The sequence below is a fragment of the Hemicordylus capensis genome, chromosome 2 (genome assembly GCF_027244095.1).
Source record: "Hemicordylus capensis ecotype Gifberg chromosome 2, rHemCap1.1.pri, whole genome shotgun sequence".
Taxonomy (NCBI): Eukaryota; Metazoa; Chordata; class Lepidosauria; order Squamata; family Cordylidae; genus Hemicordylus; species Hemicordylus capensis.
In genome coordinates, this window is record NC_069658.1 from 394,918,714 (window position 1) to 394,938,056 (window position 19,343).

At 43.0% G+C, this 19,343-nt stretch overlaps 1 protein-coding gene across 2 annotated transcripts in view; it reads left to right on the forward strand.

The window, feature by feature from the left end:
- Nucleotides 1–17,374, forward strand: part of HID1 (HID1 domain containing) — a 61,662-nt gene extending 44,288 nt beyond the window's left edge. Inside the window, exons 7-20 of one of the 2 annotated variants that reach the window (XR_008315594.1) lie at nt 542–764; nt 1,330–1,386; nt 1,478–1,618; nt 2,690–2,780; nt 3,599–3,750; nt 3,958–4,036; nt 5,267–5,431; nt 6,759–6,986; nt 7,434–7,567; nt 10,460–10,540; nt 11,514–11,605; nt 13,061–13,219; nt 13,545–13,672; nt 14,664–17,374. Coding sequence is in view for 1 of the 2 variants with exons in the window: in XM_053292868.1 (XP_053148843.1) it covers nt 542–764; nt 1,330–1,386; nt 1,478–1,618; nt 2,690–2,780; nt 3,599–3,750; nt 3,958–4,036; nt 5,267–5,431; nt 6,759–6,986; nt 7,434–7,567; nt 10,460–10,540; nt 11,514–11,605; nt 13,061–13,219; nt 14,664–14,727 (1,666 nt within the window). In the remaining variant the exon portion in view is untranslated. The remainder of the gene's footprint in view (nt 1–541; nt 765–1,329; nt 1,387–1,477; nt 1,619–2,689; nt 2,781–3,598; nt 3,751–3,957; nt 4,037–5,266; nt 5,432–6,758; nt 6,987–7,433; nt 7,568–10,459; nt 10,541–11,513; nt 11,606–13,060; nt 13,220–13,544; nt 13,673–14,663) is intronic. The other variant, XM_053292868.1, reaches the window with a different exon arrangement.
- Nucleotides 17,375–19,343: the final 1,969 nt, after the last annotated feature.

The window sequence follows — 19,343 nt, forward strand, 5'->3', positions numbered from 1 at the left end:
TTTAATATGATTGTGTCGCTAGCAGTGTTCCCTCTAACAGGGATTCTCAGATATTGTTGACTACAACTCCCAGAACCCCCAAGCAAAAGCCATTACAGCTTGGGGATTCTGGGACTTGTAGTCAACATCTGGGAATCCCTGTTAGAGGGAACAGTGGTTGCTAGTGGTGATAAAAACATTCACACAACCTTATTCCACAATAAAATGGGATGCTCTTGCTGCAGTAGTGCTCCCTTGAGGAATGATACTGAGAGAAAATATAGATAATCATGATTCAGGCTCCATTTATAGTGACATATATATGGAATACAACTTCACTTGTCCAAATGGTTAGGAAGATTAATTCAGAATGGTCACTGAAAAACCTGAAAAACCACTGCTTGTCTCCTTTCACTAACCCTTGTTGCCTCTGAGGTGTATAGACATTATTTCCACTCTTTCACACAGCAGTGGAAGTTCTGGTTCTCTTGAGAAGGCTTTTAGCTCTACATGGTGTGTTTTTTCTCGTGCCTCTCTTTGAGCATGTTGGGTCCTCTTTCAGGCATGCGCTACCACTTTTCACTTCCCTCTTGAATATCGTCTGTGCTTATGATCCAGTGGGCTACGGGATCCCTTATAACCACTTGCTGTTCTCGGACTATCGTGAACCCCTGGTGGAGCAGGCTGCCCAAGTCCTGATAGTCACATTGGACTATGACACTTCCACTAGCTCCAGTCCCACAGTAGATGGCACTACTACTGGAACAGTCATGGATGATGCTGATGTGAGTTGCTCCCCGATCTCGATGTGTTTCTAGTCTTGTGGTAGTGGTAGCAGCTTTCTTCTCCAGAGACGTTTGTAGGTACATACTGATGGATGTACCTCAGTATGCATGGGGGCGGTGCGGGGGGGAGGACACACAATTTTTGCTGATTCCCTCTGCTCCTGAAAATATATCCCTGAGGGTTGCAGGACCCTTGGTGATGCTTTTTTCATATAGCACAGAGGGCTTCTGAAGAAAGGGTGAATTGGAAAATTCCTCCTTCCCTTTTACATGTACACAATGTTACAGAGCACGTTAGTCGAGATGCCAGCTGCTCTCTGAAGAAGAATGCTTGCATGGAATCCATTTGTGGTTTTTTTCAGAACAGAATGTACATGTAGCCCTTTGGGACTTCATATTGTAGAAGACTCCATTATGTCCTTGTGTTTAGCATTTGGCAGTTGCTGGAATTTTTTGCCACACTGGGTAAAAATGTCATTTGCCAGAGAACTCAAAATGTTATCTGTCTAGTATTGCAAAGCAAACACTAAGCAGCACTTACTTATTCAGCTTCATTTTAATGCAGCCTCCGGGACCAGACAACCTGTTTGTGAACTACCTGTCTAGGATACACAGAGAAGAGGTAATGTGCTGCTGTCCTTTTTTCTGTCTGTTTATTGGAATTCCTTTTGATTCCATATTTGGTTTCTCATTTACGTTCTCTGTGTTGGCAGGATTTCCAGTTCATTCTGAAAGGAGTGGCCCGTTTACTTTCCAACCCACTGGTCCAAACCTACCTGCCAAATTCTACGAAAAAGATCCAGTTTCATCAGGAGCTCCTAGTTCTCTTCTGGAAACTCTGTGATTTCAACAAGGTACAGCTCTTTTTGGTAATGCCAGAGAATGAGGTGGGGTTGGGTGGGGGGAGAGAGATCAGCACTCATGGAAAGAGGATAGGGATGGATGATCTATGTGAATGGGTTGGTCGAAATGGCAGCTTCCTCTGGGGCTGGGTTGATAGTGTAGCACTAAAAAGAAAGTGGGTGAGATTACTGAAGGCAAAAAAGATCCAGTTGTACTTGGATTTCATGGCCTGGTAACTGCTAAACTTTGCCATTCTTTCTGATATGGCCTTTGGATTGGCAGGAATTAGCAAGGGCATAAACCCAGTCCCTGTATGGTTGCAGATACCTGCCACATTAAATTGGCATACATGATAGCTGGACAGTCTACCTCTTAAGAGCAATCTGTAAGGGAAAAGATGCACAGTTGTGGTGACAGCTGGTTCCTTGCAGAGTGTTTTTCATTGTTCAAGACATATAAACATGCACATAGGTGTGAGACTCCCACTGGGCCCTCAGCAGGGTTTTTCCCCCACAAGGCACAATTCTAAACATGAAGCCAAAAACTCATAGTCACATCTGAACACGTTGGTTTGCATGTTTTGCAGACACAACTTCATGGGGAGGCATCAGCATCCACTTGTTTGGTCACCGAGGCCTGCACAGACCCTGTTGAGCAGGGCTTCCAAACTTTGGATCCCTAGATGTTGTTGGACTACAACTCCTCTGATGGGAGCTGTAGTTCGACAACACCTGGAAGTTCTTCACACAGGGCTTTTAGAGCCCTTTCGCTCCCATCTCCTCCGGAATGGAGGGTGTGTGTTCACATATCTGGCAGATTTACCCTGAAGTCCCTGTGAGCTATCTGGCAGTACCTTACACACAATTCGGGGTTTTTACTGCACGTTAGAGTGCAGCCTGATTTATATCCGAGGTTTTAAAAAATCCACTCTTTGCACTGGGATTTTAGGATAACTTTGCATTTGCAGAAAACTCGCGGTAAAGCCTGCTGTGTGGAGTACTCCCTGGGGACTCCAGGTTAGGGACCCCTGCTATAGAGCACAAGACACTGAGTATAAAGGCGTTCTCTTTTTTCCCTTTCAGAAATTTCTCTTCTTTGTGCTGAAGAGCAGTGATGTCCTGGACATTCTGGTGCCAATTCTCTATTTCCTCAATGATGCCAGAGCAGATCAGTGTAAGTCTAGCCTTGGCTGTTCACAAAAAAGTTTGCTTTACACATATCGTAGACAGAGCAGTAGTTAGCTCCACATCCCCTGAAGTGATTGTGATTCCATTAATGTGTCTATAGGGAGAATGAGAAGCTGGAAATTACCAGTCTGCATCTCTCAACATTCTGCACTCATATTGTCACAGATGCCTACCAGAGTAGGATTATGTGTTTTGATATGAGAAGGGTGGGTAAATCTCCCCATCTCCCCCCGCCCAATGCCTTTGCTCACTGTGCCACATTGATACAAGCACTTCTCTCTGCAGTCTGGCTTACCTCCAGAGCTGGGCTGGGAGAAAAGTATGTTGAGCAATGGAGCACTGAGAGATGAGTCAGAAAAGAATTGTTCCCTTCACCCGTGCATGCCTTTTCAGGTTAAAAAATAGATCCCACCCACCTCCACCCCTGGTTTACATGTGAATAGGCAGCAGCCACTTGCATGTGGCTGCCCCATCACGCCTGAGTCATTCTTTTCGTCTCCCTTCCCAGTGCAATTCTTAGGGCACGCGTATAGTTCTACCTACAATGCAAATCCAGCTGATGTACATGTTGCCATTTGGCATAAAAGTGCTTGAGTGTCAAGTATGGAGGCAGTTTAATAATCCGTGACTTCCCCTTTACCCTCCTGCTGTATACAATGATAGAACTACCAGAATGAGGGCCTCTCTTTTAGAAATTATTCTATACATTATTTTTCATCTTCAGGTCTTTCTTTTTTTATTCTTGCGTTGTCTCTGTTGACCAGTTGGGTGGTTTTGTTTTAAGCACTGTGTTTATTTTTACAGCTCGAGTTGGACTTATGCATATTGGTGTCTTCATCTTGTTGCTGCTGAGTGGGGAGCGAAATTTTGGGGTTCGCCTGAATAAGCCTTATGCTGTGCGAGTACCAATGGATATCCCAGTATTCACAGGGACACATGCAGATCTTCTCATCATTGTGAGTGTGGTGCTTGCTGGCAGCCTTAATTGCGAAGAGTGTGTTTTGGGAGAGATGGGCAGGATGTATAGTCAATACCACATGACAGTCTTGAATAATTCCATGTATTGCATCTGCCATTCTGCAGTGGTGACAACATCCCCAGAAGTAGGCATGGTAACTCTCTCTGCTCCTTGCTCACTCTGTCACTTTCATTCTATGTGCCAGGTCTTTCACAAGATCATCACCAGTGGTCACCAGCGGCTGCAGCCTCTTTTTGACTGCCTCCTTACCATCATTGTGAATGGTAAGCAGTCTAAACGATAGTGAGACACTCTTACCTAGTGATCAAGATTCAGGTCCAAACCAACATTTCCCAAAATGTTGATAGCATTTAATAGATCAGCATTTCCCTTGGGACACCAGGTAAGTACAGGGAATGCATGTACATGTTATCATGCATGGGAATCTTCACTCTAGTTCTTTAGAAGCTCCTTTGAGAGTGGATGCTGTGCATGATATGGATAGTGGGAGTACTGGAAGATGTATGTTCAGCTGCGTGCTTTTCTCAGCTTTAGTCACTTGGGAGATGTCCTATGTTATGTCCATCTGTAGTGTAAGTATCAAAATTACATGTGGCTGTATGGTGTAATACTGCCTTTTCTGCAGTAGATGGCATTATCTATCTTCAGCAGGAAGATGCAACTGTTTATTAAGAGGCCTGAAATCAAGATTTGTTTCATGGGAAAGAATAATCTGTAGAACCTGATGGTGCTGTTTCTTCATCTTGACTAACCTTATTCAGAGTATCTCAAAGGTTAAAGTAGGATTGTTGGATCAGAAATCTCTTATTTTAAAAGGCTCCTCCATATAGTTCTCCCCTGCTTCTTAACAGCAGTTGAACTCTGTGTAAGAGGACACATAAGCTCTGCCCTCTCTCCATTTCTTATGAAATCTATATCTGGCACCCATACTTGCATTAGAGGCACAGTAAAGACAAGAGTTCTCTTCTGTATTCGTTCAGATGCCCCTAAAATAAAATTTAAATCAGTTTATCTAAAAATTTAAGGAGTTCTCTGCCTAGAAAACTTCTAGTGAAAGCTTCCCATTATAAAATGTAACGTTCTGACTTTTATTTGCTCTTTCTCTATAAAATGTTATAAATAGGGCATCCCCCTACCATGTAAAGGCCTGAGCAGATTGATTGATGGGTTTCTTCTCAGAACTCACAACTTCCTTGAAGCCTTTGACATAAGCTCCTTAATTCTCACCCCCGACTGTGTTACCAGGCCTTTGTCTGTATTAACACATCTGTTCACATTCATCCCTTGTTACCTTTGTCTCCCGTACTCTTATCCCAACTATTAAAATGGTAGATTGTAAACTCTTGGCCAGGAGGCAGGTACCTGTTTTTTTTGCTTCTGAAACTTGTGCCCCATACACAGATGTTGCTGTATAAATAATTCCTGTAATGAGAATGTTTGGTCCCCCTGATAGCTTTCTTCCTTCCCCCTACTCTTATCTCCCTTTCCTCCAGTATCTCCATATCTGAAGTCTCTTTCAATGGTAGCTGCTAATAAACTGCTGCACCTGCTGGAAGCCTTCTCAACCACCTGGTTCCTCTTCTCCACAGTCCAGAATCACCATCTTGTCTTCTTTTTATTGGAGGTTTTCAACAATATCATCCAGTATCAGTTTGATGGTGAGTGGCTAAACAATATGTCAGTCCTATATGCCTATCTGATTCCTTATTTCAAAAAGGAGCATTTCAGGAAATGTGTTACGCTGTCCAAGAACATACTTTGATCATTCTCTCTTACCTATAATAAGAATAGTGCCAAATCACAATCTTCTAAAAATCTTTCTAGATTTCCTACCCCTGCAAGTAGGCTCTGCTTTCCACTGGCATGTTGGAGTTGGAAATAGGATTTTTCCTTTTGAGAACTCCTAGGGTTTTGCTATATGAATTATTCCCATCCTGAAGAACAAACTCCTTGGTGACTTACAAAAGATTTTTCTTAAGTAACCAGATTGTTGGTTGGTTCACCTACTACTAATAATGCAGATGTTTTCTTGTCTGATCAATTCATGGCTCCTTTAACATGTAAAGTGTGCTATAAAGAACACTTTCTGCCTTTTTAATTACGCCCCCACCCAACACACAATAACTTCATATTACAAATCGCTAGGGTTATTCATTTCCTCCCCCTCTGCTTGTAACCTGAATGCGTGACGCATTTGGTGGAATACATGCAAGGGGCATCTATGGCGGGGGGGAGGGAGATGGGCATGGCCTCGTTTCCCCCCCCCCCATGTATTTGGTGTATATATACATGGAGTGGGATTGGGTGAACACCCTCAGCTTCCATTTTAAATATTATGAACTAAGGCTGAGTGACTTGACTAAGGGCTGTTTTGTGAGTCCATAGATGAGGAAACAATTGGATGTGGGTCTCCCTCAAATCCAAATCATGGAAGTTGGCCACTGGGTGATAGTCTGTTCCCTTCCCAATTTTTCCTCCCCCACCCCCCTGCAAGTAATATCTTGACAGTATCAGCCAGAAGACTCTGTAGAATTATCACCATGGGTAATGTTGCCTGGACGTGCCTGTTCTTTATTGGCCAGAACCTTGGGTTGCACTGGCTGGTGCAGGGCTGTTCAAATTTGTAGTTAGCTACTTCAAAAGGAGTAATAGGTCAAGAACGGAGCCTTAGCTTTCTTTGCTAACTCTTGCTATAATTTGGGATTGTCCAGTCTTCAGCTCTAATGAAGAAAAGACAAAGCAGAGAAAGTCTGCTTTCTCTTTTTCGTCATTATGGTTGAAGATGGCTGCTTGCTTATAAAGGTCAGAGTGCAATTTCAAGATGTTTAAGCTCTTTTGCTCCAGAGCTATAGGTAGCATATGTACTCTGAAGCTTCCATCCCTTACACCTTACTAGGTATATAAAGCCCTCCCACCAACGTACTCCTTTGCTCAAAAGGTAACAAAGTTTACCTGATATTTTCTCCTGTTACTGTGATATTCCAGGCAATTCCAACTTAGTCTATGCTATTATCCGCAAGCGAAACGTGTTCCACCAGCTGGCCAATCTGCCTACTGACTCACAATCCATTCAGAAAGCTTTGCAGCGCAAAAAGAAAGCTCCTGAACCCATATCTCGCACAAACTCTCAAGAAGCGATGTCCATGGAAGGGTCACGACCAGCTGCACCTGCTGAGCCTGGAACACTGAAGGCCAGCCTAGTAGCAACTCCAGGTCAGTTCAGTCTGTTTTCTGGCTGGCTGCGGCTTCAATAAAGGATGTAATAACTTAGTGCAAGATCAGAAATAGGTTTGCTGTCTGTCTTGGATGGATGAAACCAGGTTCTTGTGGGGTGGGGGTGGGAAATCTACTTGGTCAAATGGTACCAAGGGACTATTGTTTGCACTAGCCCTTGATCTGCATAATTTTCTAGGTTACATTGTGGAGGTTTCTGCTTTCAGTATTGACTTTTTATTGCTGAAGAATCTGGAGGTGTTTTTTTAAGTGCTTGTGAACCAAACAGACTACAAAGAACTGTGTGTTGCCGCTTGAAGGGACTGAACTGCACTCCCTTGAATTGGGCTGTCTTGTCAGCTGCTCTCAAGACATCACTCCTCTAGATCAATGCTTCTTGGCTTCGGCAGTCTAACTCTCCCGCAAATGCTTTCTCTCAAAATCCAGGCATTGACAAACTCACAGAGAAAGCCCAGGTGTCAGAGGATGGGACAATGCGCTCTCTAGAGCCAGAGTCTTCACAGACTCCAGCAGAAGGCAGCCCCCCTGGCATTGTCAGTGACACAGAGTCTTGGAGTGGGGTAAGGCTTCGTGCCACTCTTGTGTGTGTGTGGTTTTGGATACATTTTGTTCATCTTATTAATAAACTCTATAGTGCTTGGCAATGCAGATTTTTCGATCATGCAGAACAATATCCAGTAGGGGTGTGCAATTCGGGTTTTCGGGTGATTCGGCTCGGACCCGAACCGAATCACCCCTGTTCTGTTTTGTGCCCGAATCTGGGTCACCCGAATCACCCTTGATTCGGTTCGGATTCGGATTTAATCCGAATCTATTCGGGTGGGTAAAAAGGGGCCCAGGGGCAAAATTTTGGGGTGGGGTGGTAGTGCCCAATGGGTGGAGTCTACCACCCCAATTTCAGGGGGATTGGGCAAAGGGCTGATTTTTGGTGAATTTTTTAAGTTTTAGTGACTTTGGGGCAGTTCGGGGGCATAGCATGGGATCTGGGCAAAAGGAGTGGGGTGGGGTGGTAGTGACTAATGGGTGCAGGCTACCACCTGTCCCCAATTTCAGAGTGATTGGGCAGAGGGGTGAATTTTGGTGAATTTATGAGGTTTGTCTTCATAAGGTGAAGTGTGCTAAATTGATTACTTCCTCATATTCATAGTAAGTGTGAAAAAGTGAAAGTGGGGTCATGAGAGTTGTTTGATTGAAAAAAATCTCATTTGCTATGATAGAATGAGAATTCACACCTCAGAAGTTTTTTCTGAGGTGTGAATTCTCATTCTATCATAGCAAATGAGATTTTTTTCAATTAAACAACTCTCATGACCCACTTTCACTTTTTCACACCTCAATTACTATGAATAATATGAGGAAGTAATCAATTTAGCACACTTCACCTTATGAAGACAAACCTCATAAATTCACCAAAATTCACCCCTCTGCCCAATCACTCTGAAATTGGGGATGGGTGGTAGCCTCCACCCATTAGGCACTATCTACCACCCCACCCCACTCTTTTGGGGCAGATCCACTTTCTGCCCCCAATCTGCCCCAAAGTCACTAAAACTTCAAAAATTCTCAAAAAATCAGCCCTTTGCCCAATCCCCCTGAAATTGGGGTGGTAGCCTCCACCCATTAGGCACTACCACCCCACCCCACTATACTGCCCCAGGCCCCACTTTCTGCCCCAATCTGCCCCAAAGACATGAAAATCTCAGAAATTTCCCAAAAATCAGCCCTTTGCCCAATCCCCCTGAAATTGGGGTGGTAGCCTGCACCCATTAGTCACTACCACCCCACCCCACTCCTTTTGCCTAGATCCCATGCTATGCCCCCGAACTGCCCCAAAGTCACTAAAACTTCAAAAAATCGCCAAAAATCAACCATGAACCGAATCACCTGAATTTTTCGGGTCCGAAATTCGGGTGATTCGGCTCATGCCCAAAAAATATCGGGGGACATCGGGGGTGATTCGGTTCAGCCCCGAATCACCCAAAATTGTTCATTTCTGGCACAGATCGTTCTGTGCCCAAAATTTTTTGCACATCCCTAATATCCAGTGCTATTATTCATGCATCATAAAAAGCAACCAAAGGGTTGATGTAATTTAATTGCCTTTACGTTAAGCCTGTTAGAGCCATCTAATGACACAGCGGGGAAATGACTTGATTAGCAAGCCAGAGGTTGCCAGTTTGAATCCCTGCTGGTATGTTTCCCAGACTATGGGGAACACCTATACTGGGCAGCAGCGATATAGGAAGATGCTGAAAGGCATCATCTCTTACTGTGTGGGAGATGGCAATGGTAAACCCTTCCTGTATTCTACTAAAGACAACCACAGGGCTCTGTGGGTGCCAGGAGTCGACATAGACTCGACGACACACTTTACCTTTTTAAGCCTGTTAAAATCAGACCAAAAGTATGCTCGTACAATAAAACAATCAAAAACATTTTTGAAGCTTATCTGACACGTTGCAATTTGGTGTCTGTTATACCCTGTAGTTTCTCATCTGTAAAGAAATCATGATGTTTGAGACCCAGTTTTTAAAAACTCAAATGATTTATCCTAATTAGCAGAGATAGCAACTATCTCTGTTTGGCACTTTGTAGGTTGAGTGGCATTCTACTGCAATAACCTCTTAATATTTCAACCATGGACAGATGCAAATGATAGGGGAGGGGAAGTTTCTCATGCTCTGAGGATGGGAAAGGGCAGGGATGAGGTCCAAAGCAGGTATCTTTTTGAATTTATTTTTAGAAACTTTATTGAAGGGGAATTGTTAACCAGTCTCTGGAGCCTACAGACCATAAAGTTATTGTCACTATAAATAATGCAGGATTTCATTATCACTTTATGACAGCAATAAAAATATCTGAGGCAACAAAGTTAGAGAGGGAGAACATCCTGTCTTTTATGTTTCCCAGGCAAAAACCATTAGAATTGCTGCAGATCTAGAGGTCAGTTCTGGGCTTTTGAAGAAGAAGATCAATGAGGGGCTTCTGCATCTACCCAGTTTGAATCACTCAAATGTGGATGCTGAGCTTTTGCTTTGAGTACTGAGCTGCTGTGATGAAGGCTTAGTGTAGGAGGAAGTCATGCCTTCAGCATAAACGATCATGGGAAATATGGGCTGATGGGCTCTAAGACTAAGCAATCACATATTTAGTTAACCAACATACATGGTAGATTTTACGCCACAGCTGCTTGATCTCTTCAACTTAATCTGGAATTGTTGACTTGTCAACCTGTCAAAAGTAGCAAAAAACTTTAGAGGCCAAATACAAAAACTTTTGTATTGGGGACAAAAACAATAGTAGTTTGGGTCACAGCTGTATTTGTCTCCTTTGTTTCTGAGTCTTGAATATGCATTTTGTGTCTTGTTCTCTCACTTTACCCTCATCTAACTCATATTTGAACTAAAGTTGGGTAGGATTGGAGTAGCTGAGATGTGCTTGTGCCCTCACAGGAATCATTGCCACCCAAGCGGGATCGACGGCGTCTGTCCAGTGCATCCTCAAGTGGGCAGTGGAACCCAACTCCTGAATGGGTGAGAGAAGCTGGGAACTGCTCTCCAGTTAAGAATACTGGTGCTAATCATTTTAATCACATGTAGTGTGCAAAGCACATGACAATCCATACCTGATTGGGCAGTGAAGTGCGGACAGAAATAGTAATGTATCCACAATGAGGGTTGAAGGGTGTCGTGCCTGCTTACTGCTCCCCCACAATGTCTTTCTGCTCAGGCCCACATGGCAGCAGCATGCTGCTTTTGTCATTTTGGGGATATGCACACATCTCTTCCTCTTCCATGATGCTTCCTGTGGAAGGAATTATATATGTGCCCACTCTGGTAAGCTCTAGGACATGTAGCATTTAGCTACATCTTTACCTATTGCTTTAATTCTAATGGATTGGAAACTGACACAATTTTGGCTCCTGTTGGATCCGAAGGGAGTGAAGAGGAGGAGTCTTGGAGTCTAAGTTCTGATACGCTGTCACATGATCCTGTTTGCCTGCAGAAAGCTGGTCAGCTATGTATGAATTCCAAGTGATGGGAGAATTTCTCCGTGCTGTTACCTCTGGCTCTCCTTTTCCTGCAGTGGGAGGGGTAAAGGGCCTGTCCTGTGTCTCCAAAAAGCCACCCAGGCCTTCAGAATGCTCAAAACTTGTGTGGTTATGTTTTGATACTTCATTCTTTCAATTTAAAATTGAATACAAGCCATTAGGCTTGTGACAAAAACATATTTCAACATTTTCCATGTAACTGGAAATAATTCCTATAGACTCATGCCTGGTTCATACTGAGGTTCTATGTCTTCCTGGCAAACTGATCACCCTCTTTCTGTTAGGATTCCTATTAACTTTTCTAATTGCTTTGTTCTATGCAAATTATTGCTCAAGATTCCTAAATCAGGATATTTTGATGTATTTTGAATGGATGTGTTCATCCTACAAGATCCTGTTTTGCTCTTTGACTTCTTAACTCCCCTAATCCTGTCTGCTATTCCTTTCCTTTGCAGGTGGTATCCTGGAAATCAAAGCTACCCCTGCAAACAATCATGCGGCTGTTACAGGTCTTAGTCCCCCAGGTAGAGAAGATTTGCATTGACAAGTAAGTATCCAAGTACTTTGGAATGGAATACAGCTCATTTGGGGAGTTTGTAAGGTAAACATTGGGGAGTTTGAGGGTGGAGAGCCAGTCTTGTGATAGCAAGCATGAATTGTCCCCTTTGCTAAGCAGGGCTCACATCTTTCATTGTCCTACAAGATATTCCTCTTATGGAAGGGGGATGATGGGAGTTGTAGTCCAACATCTGCAGGAGGGCCAAAGTTGTGCGGCCCTGCCTCACAGGATGGGGTCATTGCTCAGTGGGAGAGCATCTGCTTTGCATGTCCAAGGTTCAATCTTTGGCATTTCCAGGTAGACTGGAGAAAGATGCTTGCAAGAGAAGGAAGGGGAATCACTGTTTGATAAGGAGATCACTGTTGGATAACAACAAATTTGGCATTAATTAGCCAAGTTGTCAGTCAAAGATGCATACAGCCCAGGGCATTTTGTGCATTCGTAAAATGTGCCTTCACAAGCCTAGCTTCAGAAATGTTCTCGGAAGCCAGCACTCACAACCCCTTCCCCTCAGAGGAACACTTTTTCATTTGGTGCATATGCCAAGGGTAGGTAGAACACTTTCCTGCTCAGTTATTTTCTGACTACGATGATAACAGCAGCTCGGGACTGTGAAGCTTTTCCAGAGTGAGCTTTCCCAATCTTCTCTTTAGATGGGGACCTTCCTCTTTTTGTACTATTTCAGATAGGGGGTACATTGCCTGTATTTTAGTCTCTTAGGACCCTTCTGTTCTGTGTACCCTGTGGCACAACAGAGAAGTGCAGATCTTTTCAGGGTAAGCTCCTGAAGGACTGATGTCTATGACCATTGCCTCATTGGCCTGGGCAAGGCAATACATTGCAGTGTGATGGTGATAAAGAGGATACTCCAAACAGGAGAAACTTGGATTCATCACTGTAGAACTATCAGCTTAATATTACACTCAGGCTGAAAGATCTCATGTATATAATGCACAATACAGCAGCCCAATATTCCTTGGTCATAAAGATCTAGTTCCAGAAGCAAATGATGAGCTAATGAACATGAACAAGTACGTTCATTAACAGACTTCTTAAATAAAAAACACTCATCTGTTCAGTTCTAAAATGACATAGGTCTTTGTTGCCTCCTTAACCATAAAGAACAAATTCTGATTCCTTAGTTTTAACTCCCAGGACATGCCCTCAAGGCATTTTTTTCCTGACAGTGTATTGTGAAATTAAGTTTAAATCAACACACTTGTCTTTTAGAAGGAAATGACTGGACTTTCATTGATACTTTTCTGTAGAAATTCTTGAGAGTACAATAATTCTTGATACTTTTTTGTATAACCCTTGTCGATTCTCTCACAGGATAATCCTACATGCATTAATAGGAAGCGAAAGCTGTGTGTCTGTTTATCCCTTATGCAACAACAGAAAAGAGGTTTAAGGTGTGTGTGTGTGTGTTCTCTCTGTCCACAGGGGCCTCACCGATGAGTCTGAGATTCTGAAGTTTCTGCAGCACGGCACATTGGTGGGGCTACTCCCTGTCCCTCATCCCATCTTGATTCGCAAATACCAGGCTAACTCCGGTACTGCTATGTGGTTCCGCACCTACATGTGGGGAGTTATTTATTTGAGGTATGTCAGCAGGATTCAGTGCAACTGTATCTCTTTCTCACCGAGAGCATGTTTCACTAGGCATTTACTAGCAGTGGAAGGGGTGGCCTGAAGCCTGCCTTAACCCTTGGTTTCAGCCATTTAACCTAAGAACATCTCCATACAATGGACTGGAGGGATGCAGCTATCTTTTTAAAATTCTGTACATGTAACTTACTGAACATTTGTGCAGTTCTGGTAGATGCCCAGCCACTGATGCTGAGCATGTTATGTTGCTACTACTGTAATGACCTTATGAGCCATGTTGCCAGAACCTATACCAAGAATGGCATTTCATTTTTGCTAGGCAGTGCCTAGTGTATCATGAAGAGTGACCAGACTTTACTTGCCAGCTGAGGCTAACAAACATTTGGGGTTGAAATGAAATGAGCTTAGAAATAAAGACAATTTAGAAGACCAACAGCAATGGAAAAGGTGAACTTTGTTTTTGTTTTTACCAAATCAAAACATCATGAGAAACAATAGATGTAAATTACAAGAAGGCAAAGTGATATTAAACACTAGTAAAATATTCTAGACATAAAAGAAATTTCATAATGGTTAAAACTGCTTTGGAAAGATTCGGAAATCCCCTTCAAGATATTCAGTGAGTGACTAGATGTACATCTGTTGAAGAGCTGTATGATGATGAAATTGAGGATAATTTCTTTTTAAGTTGGTTCTGAGTCTTTAAGACATGCAGTCATGCTGAATGTAGACATATTTCCCCCCATCTCAAGTCATTTTAGCAAGATAGGACACACGTTGCTCATCCGGATAGTATGGAATGGCATAAGAATACTGACACTGAATGAACAATAATGTTTTATGATTTTTTTAATGGGCAGTAGAATAAAATAATCTATCTGTGGAAGATTACAGTTGCTCCACTGCATGTATGGATATGACAAGAATTTTGACAAAGACCTACTTGGGTTAAGGATCTCTGATATATAAATTACAAGATAATTGGAAGAGTTCAATCCGCATAGTAGGATATCATGTATGTGAGGCGTTTGCAGCGGGTTCAACACTGGCCTCACAAGTTACATATCTCTGGATAATCAGCAGCACCTTGCTGATTTCTTAGCTTTTTCTATGGTGGGGGGAAAGCTACTGGGGTGGCAGGGGAGGGATGAATCTTTATAGAAAATTACTAGAAGGGAAAGGGTTAATAAGTCCCCACCACCACCACCTCCCACACTGGTTGTCTTCCCCAAGTTGGAGTCTCCATGGCTGCATTTTGTAAAGGGGACACTAGGCAAGGGGTACTACATATGACTGACTTTCTCATCTAGTTTGGCCTTAAGTTTGCTCAGGTGTGATCTCTTTGGTTTGCAAAAGTGAGGGTATTGTAATGGTCCTAGATAGAAGTAACTGGGTTTGTATTGCTCAGACATTAAAATAAATCTATATTTCTCTTCAGGAATGTGGATCCTCCGATCTGGTATGACACAGATGTTAAGCTGTTTGAAATTCAGCGGGTCTGAGGAATGGGAAGAGAGAAGGAACTCGCTTGTTAGAGCAAAACGCTGGACACCAGGATCTTGCTATGCGCTTCTTCATAACAGCTCTTCCTTCATTTCACTGCCTGCTGAGTGATCCAAAGGACTGTCACTTCCATTTCTTGAGCTACCACTTTAAAGCTCAGAGACACCCCACCCCACCCATTCCCCCACCACCACTTCCCAAGGTTCCAATCTTGATGGAAGGCTGCAAAAGGAAAGGCAGCCTTGATGGTTACACTTGAAACCAAACCATATCTCCTCACAAGAGATCTCCCTTGTGCATATCCTCCTGGGTGCAATTCTGAACCTGTCTAGGTAGAGACGTAATCTCTTCACTTCCTAGTCAGGTTCAGCCTTTAGATTAAAAGACACTGAATGTAAAGAGTTGCAAAACTGGACCAATGAAGGAAGTCCTACTGCAAGAGGTAGCTCAGTAGTTCTTTTTCCAAAGAATGTATCCAAATTGTACATCTTTCATGTTATAGCCTCCCCCCCCCCCACCCCCTGCTGCTATTCTACATTACTGTACCTAGCCAGGATGGGATAGTAGCTGCACTTACTAGATAACACTGGAATTCTATTTATTTTAAGCTAATTCAGGGTTTAAGCTGGTCTTCTGGGTTTGATCCTCTTCTCTCTGCCACTGGACATGTGCTTAACTACTTTGTACCTGGTGCTATAATGTAGCATCCAGATTCCTTTCCCTTGTCTTCCCTCGGAGATGGTCCCTTTTAAAGGTGGATGTCCATCTAAGATGCACTGCATCCTTTTTCATCTAGGCTTTAATGCAAAACTGGAGAGGGAGAAATTGCTCCCCTGGAAAGCACACATGAATTTAGCTTCTCTCTGTGAGAAGCAGTCTGTTTCCCTTGCCCTGTCTAGTTCCTTTCAGCTTGGTTAGACAGACATACTAGCCTGGGAAAGAACTGTTGCTGGAAAAGCTGGGTTGGGCTGTTGGGCCCACATTACTTTTCAGGGATTTATGGAGATCCTTTTGTTGCAAACATGACAAATGCAGGAGACAAGCCTGCTGGAATGGAGCTGAATTCTTTGGGAGCTTGCATTGTGCAGTTCCTAGACTAGATTCATTTAAGCTAGACTGGCGGAAATGTGCATTTCTGTCTAGCTAAGTTCATGAGGGATTGGCAAAGGCTGACCTCCAGGTCATCGTATTGTTTCTCATGATACAAACCAACATCTTCTGACTTGTTTGGAAGGATCTCCACTCATGGTTTATGGTCTACTGTTTGGAATCACAGTTGTATAAAGCTGTTCTCGCTCACCACAGAAGACGACAAGTATGTTCTATAATTGCTCTTTACTGACCTGCAGCCAGCCCTGAGCTTGAACTAGAAGTTCTCAGATTTGGGTGGCCATTTTGCTGTACTCTCCCCTCCTCACACATCCCCCCCCCCCACAGGGGCTGTATTTTCAAATTTGAAATCTAGCTAAACATTGCCACCTCATGCTATAGAAAAGGGTGAGTAGGTATGTCAACCTTGTGTATCAATGTCATTTGCTCATTTTGTTCAAGAACAGAATTAACTAAGATCTAGGTTTCTTAGGTTATTCAACACAGACAGATTATAGCTAGTGGCTTAGATCTGGACTATCAAACCAGGCATGTAGGCATGCATGCCTACTTTGGAGGATCAGAATTAATTGCATGTTTCCCTCTGTGCAGTGGGCATGGTGAATTTCAGGGATCCTACTTTCCCCTCAGATCACCCTGTAACTGGTGAAAATATGTTCCTGAGGGCCATGCAGCCCTCGGGTACATACTCTTGTGTGTCACAGAATGCTTCTGGGAGGAGGAGTGATGGGTGACATTAAACTCCCTCATAGCTCCACCTCCTGGAAGTGCTCTGTGATACATGGAAGTACGTCCCTGCGGCCTGCACAACCCTGAAGGACATATTTCTACCAGTTACAAGGCAATCTGAGGGCAAGGTAGGAACCCTGAAACTCTCCCTCCCTGCTGCACATCAGCAGCCTTAGTGGGGAAGGTTGCTGAAGCAGCCACACAGTTCCCTGTTCTGCTTTGAAAGTCCAGATATGAGCCACTATGTAGGTCTTATTCTAGATATTTTGAAAGTCAGATAATTTCCCTCCTACTTGCGCTTTTAACTCCCTGAATGTTGTTTCATGTCACCCTTTTGTCACTGACCAAACTCTTATCTGCTCACTTCACCCTTCCACCGCCACTGGCAGATTGAATATTTTTTGGGTCTCAAATGTGGTTTGGAACGGCTAGCTGATTGTCTCACGTTCAAGTCTCATGTCAAAGGGAAAATTCTCTCTATCAGACACCGGTCTATCTCTTCCCTCTATATATACACACACACTTGGTGGTCTTCAATCTCTTTAGTTAGTATTAATATGTTCTTGTGAATTTATCTGGACTTTTGCATTTTTTGGTGTTGCGAGTCTGATCTTTGTTCCATGAAGAATCAAAATTGCACTGTAAACTATTTGCTTACATTATAGAGATAAAATTATCTTAAACACTGCCTGGCTTTACTCTGTATCACAAGAGGTTTATGAGCTTGTTTGTGTTACTGTTTGATTTACGATGATCTGTCATCCTTTGCAACATGTACCTTTCCATTAAAGGCATGGCTGCACAGGAGCTCCTGATTTGGTGCTTTACTACTAATTTGGGAGCAGCCCTTGGGAGAAAAATAGAGCAGCAGGGTACAGAGAACATGCACAAGACATAGTTTTTTGTATCTGCTAGCAGACAGTCATGGAATGGGTGTGGGCTGTATCTGTATGTTATGTACCATATTTCCCCAAATCAAAGAATACTCTGAATTTAAGATGACCCCCTTAAAAAGTAGGTGTTGAAAACAGATTATACCTGCATTTACTTGAAAGGAAGAGGACACTGAATGTAAGACAACTCCTGATTTCCAATATCAAAAAACTTGGGAAGTGGGGGACTAGTCTTGGATTCAGCTAAATACAGAAGCTTTGCAAGGATAAAGGGTACAGAATGAATGCACTACAGAGTGACCAGCAAGTCAAAAGAACTGAAATGGTTTGTTGTTGGGTTTTTTTGCTGCAGAATGTGAGTATTCTATTTTCAGAATCTGAACATGATGTTAAAGCCCTGATTAACTGACATGAAAAGTTTCTTTCAACTTGGCTGTGGTAGAACAGATTCAAGCATATGTGTGTTTGCTTGGGCTGCTCTCCTTGCATGTTCATACTTCTGTGTATGCAAGACTGTGAATCCTTTCCCCAGTTCTTCATCTAAAAGAATTAACCTTTGGTACACTCCTTTTGATGGGATCCTGTGTTCCAGCCTGTGAGGAATGGGGGTAATAATTAACTCTTAAGGGTGCTAATTTATCCAGCTTTTATTTCTTCTGACAATTTTTATTGACATACAGCTGAGTAAAATTAGCAGAGATGCAAAGTCCAAACTCATTTGCCCCCCCCCCCAACGCCCCGCTGTCTTCTAGAGAAATAACCTCCATGTTACTGGAACACTGTTTGGAATGTGGACACAGGCTCCTTGGAGCTGGAGCCTGCATAAGGCACCGGGACTCTGTTTGGGCTTGTGGCTCTTGAGATAAGAGTTCTGAGAAAGTTCAGCCCCATGCCCTAACCAAACAGCTCTTGAGAGTGATTGATTGTGCAGGGGAGCAATAAAACCATAAGTGTTTACCTTTTCATCTACTAGCCTTTGGCAGGAAGAAGGATTTTGATAGTGCTAAAAGATGAATTGATCACAAACCTGGGATCAGCCTTTAATCTCTTATATAATCAATCACCAGGCTGAGTCAAGACTTCTTATAATTTAGAGGCAGCTTGTTCTCCATTTGCTTTGCCTTGTTCCGAACACAGGGTGAAACACAGATGGCTCGTGCAATAAACTTTTCATGTCCAACTGGCCACACTGATGGCTGGCTGCAACTCTTTGGAGATGCTATATGTCTTATAAAGTCCACCACACTTCTGCCCCATCCTTGTTACTTTTCAAGTACCATGGGTAGTATTAACTGCTATGGGTGGGTACTTTAAAGTAAGTAATCCTGTTCTGGACTGACAACTGAATGTTATCCAGTATCTATAGTAATTCTGATCAGAGCCTGAATTCTACCTGGCCTCTTTCTAACTTATTTGATCCCACTCTATATGTAATGCTAGTTGATATGTGTACTAGATAAATCATGAAAATTGAGGTGCATTACTCATTCACCCTCTATTAAATGGTATTTTAAAAATTTATTTAAGTTATTTAAAGATTTAATATACCGCCCAATCCACAGACTCAGGGTGGTGTACAAACAAGAACAGCATCCAAGATTTGTGTTTTGTTTTTAATTTAACACAAACACCTGGCAGAAAAGAAATGTCTTCAATAAGGTTTTAAAGGCTGAATCTGGGGAGGGGGAAGAGAATTCCAAAGTGAAGGGGCAGCAACAGAGAGAGCCCTTCCACGGGCCTTAGTACTATGGAACTCTCTGAGGCCAGGGAAAGGCAATCTGAGAAGATCTCACAGGATGGGACAGGACTGGCCGGTAGAGGTGGTCCTGAAGGTAAACAGGTGAAAAGCCCTGAAGGGTTTTAAAGGTGAGAACCAGCACTTT